Source organism: Theobroma cacao, chromosome 4, assembly GCF_000208745.1.
Source record: "Theobroma cacao cultivar B97-61/B2 chromosome 4, Criollo_cocoa_genome_V2, whole genome shotgun sequence".
Taxonomy (NCBI): domain Eukaryota; kingdom Viridiplantae; phylum Streptophyta; class Magnoliopsida; order Malvales; family Malvaceae; genus Theobroma; species Theobroma cacao.
Genome location: NC_030853.1, coordinates 1,119,073 through 1,137,722, shown reverse-complemented (window position 1 = coordinate 1,137,722; position 18,650 = coordinate 1,119,073). Strand labels below are relative to the sequence as shown.

Here is an 18,650-nt window from a genome sequence, read left to right as displayed (position 1 = left end):
ATTGCCCAAAACTGAAAGTCAAATATAACCATTATCAGACCGTAAATTATTATATCAAAAGGAAAATGAAAAATGTTACGTGACAGTACCTGTATCACCCACGCGAATTTGTAAATGTTGTATCGTAAACGATCTGTTTGCACATTCGAGGAAGGCACTTTGAACCCTTTAAAAAGGTAGTTCAAGGTCAGCCTCCAAACATAGTGACCCCATGGAAAGACATTCCAAGCATCGATATCCTCCACCAACGACAAGAGCCAAGGCGTCATCCGTCTACGGTAGTCTTGACCAAATAAAATGTTATTTGCGATCAAGATGAGTGCCATCTTGGTCGCGTCTCCCGGTCGTTCAAGGTTCCCTCCATGGAATGTATCAAGCAAGGCCTGCAGCTTAATGCTCTGCTACCCGTTTCAGTATCGCGCATGAAATCCATCCGCAACAACCTCATAAGGTCGTGTGAACACATCTGGCATTCGACCAAACTTCAGTTCGGTGATAAGGCAGAACTCCTACTTTGATATGCGCACCTTACTTTTCCCAATGGCAAACCATAGCTCATGCTCCATTGAATCTATCATAGTGATTCAACAGATCATGATGTTATGCAGGAGACTAGAGGAGAAGTAACCTTACAGATATACGTTCAGCAGCATTCCAAAGCATGTACGCTTCACTGCATTATACTCCACTTTCTCTTGGAGGGTCTTATTGATGTAATGCAGTTGCAACCACTTACAGTGGGTGTTAATAGTGACATTGAATGCCCGCTTCTCCCTCGACACAATAAGCAAATTGTCAAGATCCTCATACTTTCTGGACTGCATCTGCAAAACATGATACACATGCACGAGTGAGTTAACCTATAATGTGGTAACACGCCATGCATATAACGTAAAATGTGGTAACATGCCATGCATGTAACGTAAAATGTGGTAACACGCCGTGAATATAACGTAAAATGTTGTAACATGTTATGCATATAACGTAAAATGTGGTAACACACCATGCAGATAACATAAAATATTGTAACACGCCATGCATATATCGTAAAATATTGTAACACGCCATGCATATATCGTAAAATATTGTAACACGCCATGCATATATCGTAAAATGTTGTAGCACGCCATGCATATATCGTAAAATGTTGTAACAGGCCATGTATAGAACGTAAAATATTGTAACATGCCATGCATATAACGTAAAATGTGGTAACACGTTATGCATATAACGTAAAATGTTGTAACACTCCATGCATATAACGTAAAATGTGGTAACACGCCATGCATATAACGTAAAATGTTGTAACACGCCATGCATATATCGTAAAATGTGACAACACGCCATGCATATAACGTAAAATGTTGTAACACGCCATGCATATATCGTAAAATGTGGCAACACGCCATGCATATAACGTAAAATGTTGTAACATGCCATGCATATCAAGTCAAATGTTGTAACACGCCAACGCTGACACGCCAATCACTATAATTTCTGTGTCCTTACACGAACTAGCCTAAAATACTAGTGCGTGTGACACGCCAATCAGTGTAATTACTGACCCGTTACACAAACTACCCTAAAATAATCAATGTCGTGACACACTAAAAACCCCTAAAAGCTGTTTACCCACTACACGCCATATTTGTTGTATTTCAAAACTTTGATACGACCCTAAAATCGAGAAGAAAACGATTTAAACATAACAATTGAAAAAGATTGAAAAAACACGAACATATCACACAAAACCAGTAAAAAATCAATGAATTGAAAAAAGTTTTAAAAGTTTTATTTTTAGACTGACTGACCTCTTCACTGATAACCGACATTGCTAATGTGGTGTCGTCAAGCTTGCAAAGAAAAAAGTCGAACACTCTGGTATATTTGGGAATGAGGAATGAGGAAGAATGTAGACATTTACAATTTTTGGAAAATATTTAATTAAAATGAAATGGCCTCACAATTTCCTCTATAAATATTCATTTATTGAATTCGTTCAGTTGCAGTCCAATCGGTTTCCTCGTTAATTGCCCACTTTTTTTCCTTTCTCAAAGCATGTCGTGTCACCCATCGATTGTCATGCCGTGTCAGAGATCTCCATGAAGTCTGACAAACTCTGTATGTTGGCGTATCACAGATTCCCTCCATGGCATGTCACGAACTCTGAACGTTGGCATGTCATAGATTCCCTCCATGGCGTGTCATGAACTCTAAACGCTGGCGTGTCACAGATTCCTTTCATGACGTATCACGAACTTTGAATGCTGGCATGTCATAGATCCCTCCCATGGTGTGTCACGAACTCTAAACGCTGACGTGTCACAAATTCCCTCCATGGTGTGTCACGAACTCTAAACTCTGGTGTGTCACAGATTTTCTCCGTCGAGTGTCACCAACTCTGAATGTTGGCGTGTCACAACCGTGTCACACATTCCCACAATGGCATGTCACAGCCATGTCACACATTCTAACCATGTCGTGTCACAAACTCTAAACCCTGTCGTGTCACAAACTCTAAACTCTGCCGTGTCACATTCTCACCATGTCATGTCACACATTCCCAACATGCCGTTTCACAAACTCTAAACCCTACCTTGCCACAACCATCTCACATATGGCCTGCTGTAGCACGATCATTTTGTGCTTTGGATTCACATCTTTCTCCTTTCGATTCACCACCGTATCAGGGATTTCTAGTTTTACACCATTCTCCAAGCTTTTCAATTCATCACGACCGGTTCCTCATTCAATTCAATATCACTCTTCTCTTATTATCTGAATGCCACGTCCAAAATCTTTGAAAAACCATCTCATACAACATTATTTTGTTTTGCACAAGCTTCGAGGAAAAAAATGGATGTTTTGTACAAAATTATATGTCGTAAATTCTTTACATATTTATTTTCCCATTTTTTGGTTGTTTGAGAGTGCACCTCAACGAAGATGGCTCATTAAGGGCATTTTTGTACCAAAATCTATTCTCGTGGCTACAAATAGTTAAAATTATCTAGAGGCTTATTTACAAAACACGTTATTTTTAAACGCTAAAAAAAAAAATTTCCCCTTTGGAAAAATAAGATACTCAAAATGGGGAGGTTGTTCAACATATACTTCTTCATTTATGAGTCCATTTAGAAGGCACTCTTCACAACCATTTGACATTGTTTGAAATTCATGTTAGATGCAAAGGCTAAGAGCATCCTAAAGGCCTTTAGTCTAGTTGCTGGAGCATAAGTTTCATCGTAATCTATTCCTTCCTCTTGACTATATCCTTTGGCAACTAATTTAGCTTTGTTTCTAGTTATGGCCCCATTTTCATCCATTTTGTTCTTAAACATCCATTTAGTATCCACAATTAGATAATCATTTGTTTAATTTGTTGCTTTTTTTTTGTGTTGCTTCTTCATTCACTGTGGATCCTTTAATATTAAGATCAAGCTTCCTCAATTTGTTCTTGAAGGATGCCTACATCATCATCATATTTTTCCTCTTTAGGAAGAGGGTTAACATCATAAAAAAAACATGAATAGATTTTTCATAATTAATGTCCTTTTATTGAACATTTGTTAATGATATGTGCACTTGCTTTGTAAATCCAACAACAACTATTACTTGGTCATTATGAAAATTTTGAAATGATATAATTTTCAATGGCAAAGAATGGACTGTGATTCAATTATATGAGATCATTAAATTAAGAGTTGTAGTGTGGGTCAAATCCAAATGGGCTAAGTTGCCATATTCAACGGAAGAGATTTTTCATAATCCTAATAATGTGAAAAGTTTTCAGAGGCACAAAGTTGCAAAATCGGAATGTAAATGGATAGCTCCACCAAGCGGATGGCTGAAATTTAATGTGGACGGGGCATCATCAAGTGGTTCGAGTGAAGTTGGAATAAGAGGAATTTTACAATCTTGTAATGGCATGGTCAAGGTAAAGTTCTCTAAGTCCTTGGGGGTTGTGGATTTGAACAAAGTTGAATTATTGGCCATTAAAGAAGTTTTGTATTTTTTCACCAATAGTGTGCACAACAATGATTACAATTTATGGATAAAAAACGGTTCTATGAATGCAATTTATTGGACTAATAATATGGAGGAAGTGGCTTAGAGATTTAGAGACTGTTTAGCTTAACTTTTTTTTTTTTTGTCTTAAAAGTACTATTATTAAGTTCTTATNATTATTGGCCATTAAAGAAGTTTTGTATTTTTTCACCAATAGTGTGCACAACAATGATTACAATTTATGGATAAAAAACGGTTCTATGAATGCAATTTATTGGACTAATAATATGGAGGAAGTGGCTTAGAGATTTAGAGACTGTTTAGCTTAACTTTTTTTTTTTTTTGCTTAAAAGCTATTATTAAGTTCTTATAAAAAATCATAACTTTTAAAATTAAGCTAAAGTTGTTTCATAAACTATTTGGCAAAATAAATTATACAAGCTCAAATTTTGGTTAAAATTATCAGAAAAGGTATTCATGCCATCTCTAATTTACTTAATAAACTAAAGTGAAACAAGTTTGCTTCAAGTTTATATATGATTTCAAATGTTAAAATCAAAGAAATCCATAAAGAAACAAAACAACTCTTAAACTTGTATAGTAGTAATAGTATTATATTTTTGTTAATCTAGCAAGCAATCAGACCATGATGCTTCAATTCTCCATGAAAGAAGAGAAAAGAGGAAATGAAGTATTTGACATTAAAATCCTTTTTGGTGAAGAATAGAGAAAACTTTTAAATAGTATATGAATACAGCTTTGAATTTTGGGTCTTCTTTTCTCTAAATCTTTATAGGAACAAAAAAATTCTAGAGTTTACTATTCTGTTGCTGGGTCTTCTATTTTTTTCATTTTTTTCTAGTAGTCTTTGTAGAGAGAGGTAAAGGAAAGGGAGATCACAATTTGTGTTAGAGAAAGGTGATTTGCATAGGGAAGGAGAGGAGAAGGAGATTGATTAAGAGAGGTATTTCTTGAAAAGTTTACGTGTTTTAAAAGAAGAGAAAAGAAAGCTCCTTTTTGGAGTTTTTTGTCACAACCCAAATCTCAAGCCATGACCGGCGCATGGGCTCAATGGGCATAGCCCACTAAGCCCAAGCTAGCCTTTTTATGCAATCCCGATCATCATTCTCAACCATCATTTCTAAAACCACATATTGTAATTCTCTACTAAAATATTTCAGTAATATTTTATAGTGACCCAATATTTACAATTTTATTATGTCAAAATAATGTCACTCGTTTGCCAACTCATAGTGGCATCAGTAATCAAATAAACATATTTGACTTATAACATGGATCCTAGTGGGTTACATTACATATACGCGTTCACAAGTAATAGACTCTTGACCGTCAACGGAGTGACCGTGGGTGAAGGTACAGCTACTGAGATGCCATAGTACCTACCAAGAAGACGAGCATATGTGGACACTCAATCTAAGTCCCAACTATCTTTGAATCTGAAAACATGAAGTTTAAAAACGTGAGTATAAAACTCAGTGAGTGAACATAAGAAGGAAACAAGCAATCAATAAGGAGAACTTGAAAATCATGATGCACTTGTTTCAAAAACAATGCAATTGATTTAATTTCTTACTAAAAACCCCTCATTTCAAACTTTGATTAATAACCCCATAGTGTTTCAAAAACCCACGATCAATCCATGAAGTTAAATGGGTGAAAAATATATCAAAATCAAGCAAGGTAGCAAGCAGGATAGCAAGTTTCTCACTGTAGTGAGAAATAGTCTTAGTTTGCATATGTTTCGATTTTTCTAATATATCTCCCACTACAGAAGTCCTACTGACCTGATTTTTATACCATTAAAAAGCTAAGAGACTGGGCTACAATTTTTATGTTTACCACTTTACCCAGTTCTAAATGGAAGGTGGTCAAAATCGTTGTCAAATTAAAAGCACTACACTAGAATTTTGGGTCTACCCAAAAGGCCATCATATTGCCCAAGCAATGCCGTGGTGCTTCATATGAAGAATGGTTTAAAGGTTAGGATCAAGAAAAGGAGTGCTTGAGGGAGTTTCACACAAGGATGAATTCTAGATTAAGCATATATGATTATTGTTGATCATCATGATGTCAATTAATAACACCACAAATCAGCTGTTGCCGTGGTGGTATCTTGATTTAAGAATAATGCATGTGCTCGGGCTTTGAGAGTAATGTTTATTAGTCATTAGGCTTGGGCCCATTTCAAATGAATTTTTAATTGTGGAAGCAATTTCTTCACTTTTGCTTTTAATGTTAGCAATTAATGAAGCATGAATTTTTAAAGGATTATTCTAATATTGGTTAGACTAATAACTTTATAAAAAATTTCAAAGTGTTTTTGGAGACTGCAAACAAATTCAAAGCCCCAAAATATATACATGACCTTTAAAAAAATTACTATATGAGCTATATTAACCTAAAAGTAAGAGTTAGGATCCTCCATTTTTCAAATAAAACTAAAAGCTAGACAAGTGTTACGGGATCAGATATGCCATGTTTAATCCCAAGTTGGACTTAAGCAATGCTATGATAAAATTTTCCAATAAAAAAATTTCATATTTGATAAATATCTTAAAAAATTAATTGTTATATTTAACAATATATTCGTGTCTTCATTAATGAAAAGTTTCAATGTCAATCCAATATTTTCATCTATCAATCGAAAATACTATTTTTTTCATATGTATTTAACGATTAAAATTATTAATAAGTAATTTATTTTCAATGAAAAATTTTATTAATTTATGATCATAAGAAGAAAAAAAAATAAAAAAAAAACTGAAAAAAAAATCACAAAAATTTAAAGCTTGGAACTTTTATCACTATTTCAACAAGTTAGGACCATTTTTAAGGGAAGGAACTTCTGCCAAGTTTTATTCAATATCTCTATCCATTGCCTAACCTAATGCCTAGTACATATGGTTGTGGGTCTAATCCAAGCAGGGTCTGAGTTCAATGAAATACTTTTCTATATCAGTGCATTGCATCATATTCATGGACAAGTTTGAAATTGCTTCCGAAGCATGCAATTAAACTTGCTACAGTCAACAAATCAACTAACTTTTCGGTCATTAATTATTTATCGAACAACTATATATTGTAAATATGCAAAAGAAAGAGTTGGGCTCCCAGTCACTGTTGATATTTAATATACCCTTGTCCTTTTTCGTTGATCAAACCAAGTTCACCGCACTCTGCATAGAACGAAGGAATTTGCATGTGGTAATTGCAACGAGTTTCCCACATTTCTGTGGCTATATATACTGCCAACCATCTCTATAAAGCAGCCTAAGTTAGAAAAGCAGAAGCACAAGAGAAAAGCTGCCGTCTCCAATGGCACAATTTGAGTCCATCCTCATACTTGCGGCAATTTTCTTTCCTCTATTTCTTTCATACCTCTATCAAAATAGGAAGTCCCCGCCCATCACCAACTGGCCTATTGTTGGAATGCTGCCGGGGATTCTCTACAACGCAAGGAGAATTTTTGCGTTTTCGAACGATTGTGTCAGACAAAGTGGGGGCACTTTCGAGATCAGGGGACCTTGGTTTCCGAGCTTGGATTTCATTATCACGGCTGATCATATGAATGCCAACCACATCTTGTGCAAAAACTTCGACAGCTACGAGAAGGGGTCTGAGTTCAATGAAATATTTTTCGACTGTTTGGGTGAAGGAATATTTAACTCAAACTCTCATTCATGGAAAAGCCAGCGGAAGGTGATGTTGCTGTTGATGAAAGACGACAAGTTTGTGCTACATTTCCACAGAATCTTGCGTGAAAAACTAGAGAAAAGTTTAATCGTAGTCCTGGAGCACTTCATGAAACTTGGGATTGAGGTTGACCTTCAGGATGTATTGCAACGGTTCAGCTACGACGTTGTGTGCTTGTTGGCTGTAGGCTTTGATCCATGTTCTCTTTCAGTAGAATTATCTGAAGTTCCGATAAAAACGGCATTCATTCAAGCAGAAGAGCGTTTGTTGTACAGGCATCTGATGCCTATGAGATTGTGGAAGTTGCAAAGATGGCTTCAAATTGGAGAGGAGAAAAAGTTGAGCAAAGCTCTAAAAACCATTGATACTTTTCTATATCAGTGCATTGCATCAAAACGAGAAAAATTAAGATGCAAATTACTGGGTAAGGAAGATAAATATGACTTCATAACAGCTTTTATGGTCCAAGAAGAAGGGGAAATGACTAGTGCTGATGGAAAATCTGACAAGTTTCTACGAGACGTTGCCGTAAACATCATGTCAGCAGGGAAAGATACCATAAGTGCGAGCCTTTCTTGGTTTTTCTGGCTTGTTGCAATGAATCCATCCGTAGAAAGCAAGCTTCTACAAGAGATGAGAGCTAATTCTCCATCAATCAATGATGAGAAGAATATGTTTTTTAGCGTGGAAGGGCTGAATAGATTCGTTTACCTTGATGCTGTTTTACGTGAAACATTAAGGCTTTATCCAGCAGTACCTATTAACCACAAAACTGCAATTCAACCGGACATCCTTCCAAGCGGTCATCATATTGATCGGAACACAAGGGTCTTGATTAACTTCTATGCAATGGGAAGAATGGAAGAAATATGGGGTGAAGATTGTTTAGAATTCAAACCAGAGAGGTGGATTTCAGAGCGTGGAGATGTTGTACACGTACCATCTCACAAATTCATAGCATTCAATGCAGGGCCCAGGACTTGTATAGGTAGGAACATAAGCTTCATTCAGATGAAGTTGGTCGCTATCTCTGTGCTACGGAATTATCAAATTCAAGTGGTCCAAGGCCATCATGTTGCCCCGGGCAATACCTTAGTGCTTCATATGAAGAATGGTTTAAAGGTTAGGATCAAGAAAAGGAGTGCTTGAGGCAGTTACACACAGGGATGAATTATAGAATAAGCATATATGATTATTGCCGATCATCATGATATCAATTAATAACACCACAAATCAGCTGTTGCCGTGGTGGTATCTTGATTTATGAATAATGTATGTACTGGGCTTTGAGAGTAATGTTTATTAGTCATCAGGCTTAGGCCTATTTCAAATGAAGTTTTAATTGTGGAAGCAATTTCTTCGCTTTTGCTTCTAATGTTAGCAATTAATGAATCATGATCTTTTATTTCCCCCCATTGCATACGTGCACAGATTTTCTCCCGTCTCGTTGACTTTGTGTTCTTCCTTAATTAAGAAGATGTACTCAGAGAAACAAACAAAAGTGATTTATCCACACTCAAAAATGCAATGGGATTTCAGGCTTAAACCCATGATGATTAGCAGTTTTGGGGCCCAAGATTTAGCCTAAAAAACATACATTAAGCCCAAGCTCATTTTCAATAAATTAGAACTTTTGGGTATATACATTTTTTAAGTAAAATGCAAAAGGAAATAGTAAAAATAAGAAAACAAGATATATATACTTGAATAAACTAGAGTTGGGATCTCGCTTTGTGTTGGAAATATCCAATTAATTAATGAAAGAAATATCCAAAAGATTTTATATATCGATGTGTTGACATATTCGATGTACAAATTTAGTTACTAACATATATTTTTAAAGGATTATTATAATATTGGTTAGACTAATAACTTTACAAAAAATTTCAAAGTGTTTTTGGAGACTACAAACAAATTCAGAGCTCCAAAATATATACATCACCTTTAAAAAAATTACTATATGAGCTATATTAACCTAACTTGCTGTCAAAGGATCATTGTCATCAATTCAACTGACTTTTCGGTCATTATTGTGCAACTAAGAATTATAAATATGTTTTTTTGTATTATTTCATCAAAATAAAAGGAAGAGTTAGGATCCTCCATTTTTCAAATAAAACTAAAAGCTAGACAAGTGTCAAGGGATCAGATATGCCATGTTTAATCCCGAGTTGGACATGAGCAATGCCATGTATGAATATATATATATAAAAGAGAGTAAGTTACATCATAGTAAAATTAATTAGATTTTATGTTTTTTATAATTTCACCTATGATAAAATTTTTCAAGAAAAAAAATTTCATGTTCTATAAATATCTTAAAAAATTGATTGTTATATTTAACAATATATTCGTATCTTCATTAACGAAAAGTTTCAATGTCAATTCGATATTTTCATCTATCAATCGGGAATACTATTTTTTTCTCATATATATAACGATTGAAATTATTAATAAGTTAATTGATTTTCAATGAAAAATTTTATTAATTTATGATCATACGAAGAAAAAAATAAAAAAGCTGAAAAAAAAATCACATAAATTCAAAGCTTGTAACTTTTATTACTATTTCAACAAGTTGGGACCATTTTTAAGGGAGGGAACTTTTGCCTAGTTTTGTTCAATATCTCTATCCATTGCGTAACCTAATGCTTAAGTACATATGGTAGTGAGTCTAATCTAAGTAGGTAAAACATATATCTTTCTTGACAGAAAAAGCAGTTGAAGTTTGAAATTGCATCCGAAGCATGTTAAATTATATAAGCTCTAATTTTGATTAAAATCACCATAAAAGGTATTCATGCCATCTCCAATCACCTAATAAACTAAAACAAAATAAGTCTGTTTTGAGTTTATATATGATTTCAGATACTAAAATCAAGAAAATCCATAAAGAAATGAAACAACTCTCAAACTTGTATAGTGGTAATAGTATTAGGTTTTTGTTGATCTAGCAAGCAATCGGACCATGATGCTTCAATTCTCCAAGAAAGAAGAGAAGAAAGGACACAATGTACTGACATTAAAATCCATTTTGATGAAAAAGAGAGAAAATCTTTAAATAGTATCTGAATGCAACTTGGAATTTTAAGTTTTTTTTTCTCTTAATCTTTGTAAGAACAAAAAAACCTTAGATTTTGTTGTTCTATTGCTGAGACTTTTGTTTTTTTTAGTAGTCTTTGCAGAGAGAGGTAGAGAAAAGGGAGATCGCAATTTGCGTTGGAGAAAAGTAATATGCAAAGGGAAAGAGAGGAAAGGGAGATTGTTTAAGAAAGAAGGGTATTTCATGAAGAGTTGGCGTGTTTTTAAAAGCAATCAGCAAGTCAAATTCATCTTCCTCCATTCGTGATTTGGTTCTTAGTTCCTCTCGTTTCAATGAAATGCATTGGTATCCAAAATTATCAAGGATTTCTAGAGCTTCACTCATTTTTTTCTCCTCTCCAATTTGAAGCCATTTTTGCAACTTCCAAAACTTATAGGGACCATGTGCCTATATAGCAAAACCTCCTCCACAAGTGAATGCCACTTTGCTTGGAACTTCTGGGAATTCCATGGAAAGAGAGCTTGGATCGAAGCCTAACACCAACAAGCATATGTTGTCATAGGTGAACCGTTGAAATACATCTTAAAGATCTACCTCTGCATCAAGTTTCATGAAATGCTCACGCATTGGGAGTAGGCTGCTTACCAACTTCTACCAAAGGATTTTCTCTACACGCCTTATAAACTTGCTATTATGCATCAATGACATCCACATCTTCATTTGAGTTTTCCATGAATGCAAGTCTGTATTGATTATTCCTTCCCCCATAGTATCCACAAATATTTCCCTATATTCAGAACCTTTCTCAACATAGTTATCAGATTTTCTGCACAAGATGTGATTGACATTCATGCGATCAATTATGATAAAAATGTCCAATCTAGAAAACCTAGGCCCTTAAACTCGAAAGTGCCCCCATGCTGTATCATAACTTTGGTAAAGTGCTTCGTATCTACAGAGTTGTTGCCAACAAGTCCTGGCACCATCCCAATGACGAGCCAATTTGTTACAGCCGGTGAGCATCTAAGCCCAAACCCAAATTTTTGTAGCCTGAAATACTTAAGCCCAGCAGTAGAACACATAAAGGCATGCAACCTTAAGATTTCATGCTTGTAATTTAATTATGCATGCAAGTAACAATATATATATACACCTTGTTTCATATCAGCCAACTACTTTTTTTCATTATGATCAATGTATGTTAATTTTTTTCTAAGAAAAAACAGAGAAGAAAGTAAGGTAAAATAAAGGAAAGAACATGATAAGTTAGAGCAATTTAATGCTGTACATAGAGGTTATTAATTTTAGTTTACTTATATATTCTCTTACTAAATATTCAAACTCAAATACTATAATGATTCCTTATAGTACAACAGTTAAATGAAGGGAAAAAATAAATCTTTAAAATAGAAATGTTCATAGGTCAAATTGGGACACGTAAAATTCAATCAATACCTTAAAATCTTAAACTTGATTTGACTCAATCCGTCATTGTATGTTAATTATATTATTAAAATATTTTAAATAAAAATGTCTGATTGAACATGTCCTTCTTGGAAGAATGTTTGATTGACTTTCAGTCTTGTGGTTGTAAGGAACAAGTGATTACATTCATTGGTTTGGTGATTTTCATCGAGATCGAATAAGAATTTAATTAATGAACTTCAAAAAAAAAAACACCTGTATTATGCCTTAAACAAGTGTCATATACTTTTGGTATGTTATGTACCATTACTTCTTTGTACTAAAAACTGAAATCAATGAAAATGAATGCTGTTCTTTTTACTGATGGTTCATGCTCTGTTTTCATTCACCTTTGTATATCAGCATCCGTAGCCATTGAATGCTTAAAAACTTAAGTCACAACAGGAAGCATTCCAACCACACCGACAGGCCAATTTATTACCAGGTAATTCCTGTTTCTATATCTCAAAAGGTTTCTTTGTGTTATCTTCCAAGAGTTACAAGCTGCAATTCTTAATAGAGATACACATCCCTGCAGGACTGTCTACCATTTATCAGTCTCTAGCTTGACAAAGCTTATTCACATCTTTCAGCATTACCTTGCTTCAAAATTTTTAACATTTTCTATTCTGTATAGAATATTCTTGTATAGAGATAGGACAATCAAATAGGTTCCTTATCACCATAATTTTCAATTGTTATGATGAAACTACTTGTATTATTTGTTATAAATGGCTTGTCTCTTTTTTGTACAAGGGAGTAGGCAAGCCTACCAAGTAAACTTCTTTATTCTCTTAGCCTAAATTATTTTTGGGTTAAATAAAAGAATATTGAGCCAAAATTTAAATAATCATGACAGGACAAGGAACAAATTAAATAGAGAGATCAATTCATATAATTGCTTAAAAAAGTAAAGAATTAGTTAGTGCATACGTATCATATGATATATGAATTTTCGATTAAACAGTATCACTTGTCTCATGCAAAATCGAATTAAAAGATATCATATTTTATCTTATGATATAATTTTTTTTGGATATAATAAAAGAATATTGAGCTAAAACTTAAATAGTCATGGCAGGATAAGGAACAAATTAAATAGAGTGATTCATATAAAGAAAAAAATTAGTTAGTGAATACATATCATATGATATAGTTATGGTAATGTTTCTTATTCTTAAAATAATTAAATTTTGAAGTTAGGCTTTTTTGTATATACGCAAGCAGGAGACAGTAGACATTTATCTCCTATAATTTATATGGAAAACCAATAATGCATTAAGAAAAAATATTCCCTTGGTTATTTTAAACAAAAAAAAAGTTGGGAAATAGCAAAAATTCCAGTGAAGTCTTCTGCAGTGTGAGTGTATATTGTAAAGATGAACATCAATACAAATATAATTAATCAATTTCTTGTTTTAATTTTTGTTCGTATCTTAGAGCTAATATTGAACCCAATAATATAAATAAAACCAAGAATTGAAATTTATAATGCAAATTTTGTTAACTAAATCAAAATCAAAATGATTTAATCCCAATTATATATAAAGAACATAAATAGATCATTATTTTTAAGTACGATAATATATTTTTTAAAAATTAATATTTTAATTTTAAAAGTCGATAATAATTACAAATTTTTTGAACAAGACGCGGAATATTTAGAAAGAAAGCAATTATTCTTAGCCAAAAATAGCCTAATACATTAATCTATAGATGCAGCTATATTGCTACAAGTTATTTTTCTGAAACCACACTCAAACCAGGCTTTCCAATGTAACATTATGCATATCTTTTCTTGATTCTAACCTTCAACCCATTTTCAGTGTGAAGTGCAATGGATTTACTGCTGACAGAAACAGTTTGGTTTTCCACCAATTCAACTTGACAATTCCGAAGTACATTGATTGCCACCGTCTTCATCTGTTTGAAACTCAAGTCCTTGCCTAAACAAACTCTAGCCCCCGCACCAAATGGCATGAACATGTAAGATGGCTTATGTACAATCTTTCCAAGCTCCGAAATCCACCTTTCTGGTTTGAATTCTAAGTAGTCTTTACCCCAGATTTAATCCTTCCTCCCCATTGAATAGACAGAGATAAAGATCCTTGTGCCTCGACCAACACGATCGCCACTTGGGAGTATTTCTGATTGGATTGGACATTTGTTATTGACAGGTACTGGTGGATAGAGTCTCAGTGTCTCGCACAGCGTTGCATGTAGGTAAACAAATTTGTTCAGCTCTTCCGCAGTAAAAGAGACCAAGTTCCCATCATTGCTTGTTGGGGAATTGGCTTTGATCTCTTCCAAAATTTTGGTCTCTACAGATGGATGTGTTGCAATGAGCCAGAAAAACCAAGTGAGGCCGATGCTTATGGTGTCCTTCCCTGCTGTTATGAAGCTGTAAGCTGTGTCTCTTAGAAACTTATCAGATTTTCCGTATGCACTCATTTCTGATCCTTCTTCTTCAACCATGAAAGCTGTCAACAAGTCGAATTGATCATCTTCCTCCAATCTTGTTTGGCTTCTTAACTTTTCTCGTCTGGATGATATGCAGCTGTACACAAAATCATCCACGATTTTCATGCCTTCACTCAACTTTTTCTCCTCTCCAATCTGGAGCCATCGCTGCATTTTCCAGACGACTCTAGGCACTATATTCCTGTAGAGCAAAGCCTCCTCTACTTCATCAAACGCCACTTTGCTAGGAACATTTGGGAATTCAACAGTGAGGGTTTTGGGGTCGAAGCCTAATGCCAACAAGCATATGTGGTCGTAGTCGAACCGCTGCAGCAGATTTTCAAGGTCTACTTCAGTTCCGAGCTTCATCACATGTTCCAGGACCGGGATCAGACCTTTCTCCAGCTTTTGCCAGAAAATTCGATCCAAATACAGTGCATACTTCTTGTTATTCCTGGTGAATGATTGCAAAACCCTCTTTGGCTTCTCCATACATCTGAATCCGAAGTGACTATTCCTTCTCCGAAGGGCTCGAAAATCTCCCTGAACTCTGGACCTTTCTCATAGTTATCATAGTTTCTGCACAAGATGTGGTTCACATTCATGGGGTCGCTAGTGAGAACGAAGTCCAAGCTCGGAAACCAAGGTCCCCTGAACTTGAAAGTTCCCCCATTAAAACTAAGAAGATCGGTGAAAAAATCAAAAACTCGATCTGACTTGGAAACAAGTGCTGGCAGCATACCAACAATAGGCCAATTTGTGACCAAAGAGTTTCTGTTTCTATACCAATGGCTAAGAAACAGAAAAAGGAAAATGAAGAGAATTGCTATAAGCATGTCAACCGCCATTGGAGCTTTTCTCAAACAGGGTTTTTGTTACCTTCCATGCTTTTCCAACCTACTCTCTTATAGACCCCAATTGGATCTTAATCAGACGGTGCTAGACATTTTTTTAAATGGTGTTATAATTAAAATAATTATAATAATAATTTAAAAATATAGATATGTAAAATTTATAAATTAGAAGTTTTAATATTAAATTAAAAAAATATAAATTCAGTACATTCATTTAATATTTAAAAATAAAAATATTTAAGATGAGTATAATTGTTCACAATCATTTTTTATATTTTGAAAACAGTGATGATATCATCAGTAGAAACATTATCAAATACATCTTTTTCAATATTTGTCATTAAACAATCATTCATCCAAAATTACTACTCATTAGCATAAATTAAGATATTAGAATTAAATAAAATATGATCTTGCATAGCAAATTATTATATTCAACAACTAATAATATGACAATTTTCTATTTATTAATTAAAACTAAATATAAGCATCCACAAACTACATAAAGTTAAATACAAAAATTAAATAATCAAACAATATATCTACAAAATAAATCCAAAAAAAAAGAATCATAATTTCAATATATTATTTTATATGCAATACTATTTTTTATTAGCTAAATTATAATTATGAACTTAAACTATAAAACTAATCAAAAAAATTTAAACATGCAGTATTTAAAAATTTAATTTTAGTTGAAAATTGCTTACAATTGAAACTTAGTTGAGTTGTTTTATGAGAGTGAAAAACACAATTAAGGACTGAGAGGAAGAAAAACTTGAATTTTTGAACAAAGAGAATAGTTTAAGTTTTGACTTTACTAATAAAATCTTAAATTATAGTAGTAAATTTTTTCATCTTTCCACGTAGTATTTAATTATTAATATATAAATTACTTTTCATAAATCATTTTTACTTGAAAGTAATAAATTCCTTAGTATATTAGTTACCCTAAACCATAAAAACTAAATAAGTGAGTGGTGTCATGTGACACCACTCTCTTCAACATGGGTCCGCCATTGGTCTTCTCAATCAGAATTCATTTTCATTCCTTCATCACCTTAGTCATGCTTATCAGAATCTTTATTTGGCTTAGAATTTTAGATTTGTTGAGCTTTAAATTATTATTATGAACTCAATGAAACAATTTTTAAAATAAATTAACAAATAAATTATCAGTTCATCTAATTCTGGATCCTTTTTACATTAATCATACATGTTAGAATATTTGGACGAAGATAAGTTCCTTATGTATGCAATATTGTCCTATTATTATGTTACGACCACTTGTACACTTTTATAATTTGTCATTTTCGTCTTTTCAATAAGAATTTTCAATTCTTCATGCAGTGACACAATTAAATTAACTTATTGAAATACGGATGATAAATTATTTTTTTACATTAAAAATTTAATAAATGAATTTAAACAAATTAGATATATTGAGTAATATTGTGAATTGATCTATCAAAGTTTCTACTTGTTTTACCAAGCAACCTTCCTTTTGTATTCAAGCTTCGTTGGCTATAATTGATTAAACATGTTATATATGGTTTAAACAGATCAACTCGAATAAAATATAAATATTTTGTTGTCATAAATGGATTAACTCGTTTATAATAAAAACACGATTTTATAAGATTAAAATCTACTTAATTTTATATTGTGTTAATCAGTCATATCCAAAATCATCGGTTTATACATTTTCTTGATATATAAAAAGATACTATCAATAGATAGAATTTTTTTTTATATAATTTTTTGCATAAAATTTGAGCTTGAGCCAAAACTTGGAGATATTCATTGATTGGCAGGCTAGCGTCATTCAAATAAATTATTGAAAAGAAAAAATTGACAAGTGAACCTTCTTGACTTGACGGTATGTTTTAGTGGGCAGAAGATGACAACTCTTTTTTTAACCTAATCGAGAGTGGTTAGATTAAAAATTTTTGATATAATATTTAAAAAATATATATTAATTTTTTAAAAAATAATTTTAAATTAAATAAGCTCTTATAATTATTGATTGATTAATTGTTATTAGTCAAAATATTACTTATCATTCTATATTATGTGACATGCTAACAAGTTATAATATTGATGACGTGACATGACAATAGGGTCATGTGATATTTTTAATCTTTCATGCAACACCATGCATATCAACTCAACATGAATTTAAAATGACAAGTGGTATTTTAATTGATGGTAATTAATCAATTATTGATGATAGAAAGTCTATTCGGCTCAAAATGAAAATATATATATGTGTTTGATTTAATGTAATAGAAAATAAAAACTTATTTGAATTTTATTGAATAATTTAAGGTGTTTTTCAAGTATTATGTTAAAATTTTGATTTGGACAAAATTTTCCAAAATTTTTTAGGTGAAGTATGTGAAATTTTAAGTTAAAATTATAAAATAAATGCTGAAATTAAAAATGGATTCAAATATAAAAATTCTATTTTAATTTTTATTTAATCTTTTTCAATCTAAACCTTTATAAAGCTTATCGCCTTTATTTGGCTAAGAATTTAAATCTAAGTGAAATAAAATACACAAAAATCCAATAAGATGCCTGAAATATATGGTGGCTGCAGTATGTGTCAAGAGACATGAAGAAAATTATGGAGCATCAATTTAATCTTGCTTACATCAATTTATCATTTAAATCATTAGAGAAAAAATATAATTTTATCCTCGAGAAGTAAGGGTGCAATAATAATAATAATGTGATCAAAAGAAAGTTCTCGACCAACGAAATGGATGGTTGGAACGATATCTAACTTAATTTTAATTCTCATCATTGATTTCATTTTAAACATATATTATTCTCAAGATTATATACTAATTAAATTTTAAATGTTTTTTTTATAGTATGATTCAATTCTCTTCCTTTATTCTTTTTTGTTTATCATTTATGGACGAAACTATTAATTACTGCTACTTTGATTCCCATTCTTCATTCCTAAGAAATGGAATCTAATTTTACAGTTCTTAGAGGAGTCTCCTTGTAAATAGCATCATGAGCTCCAGGTTTTGGACATGGTTTTGACCAGGGTTATAGGTTCCCATGCCATGCGCCTGCCATGATAGACTCGGGCG

At 32.8% G+C, this 18,650-nt stretch overlaps 1 protein-coding gene and 1 pseudogene across 1 annotated transcript; one reads left to right on the top strand and one right to left on the bottom strand.

The window, feature by feature from the left end:
* On the top strand, window positions 7,332–9,131 carry LOC108661654 (alkane hydroxylase MAH1-like). Its single transcript, XM_018119279.1, has one exon. The coding sequence runs from the start codon at window positions 7,345–7,347 to the stop codon at window positions 8,869–8,871; it is 1,527 nt and encodes a 508-aa protein (XP_017974768.1). The 5' UTR covers window positions 7,332–7,344; the 3' UTR covers window positions 8,872–9,131.
* On the bottom strand, window positions 14,012–15,537 carry LOC108661535 (annotated as a pseudogene).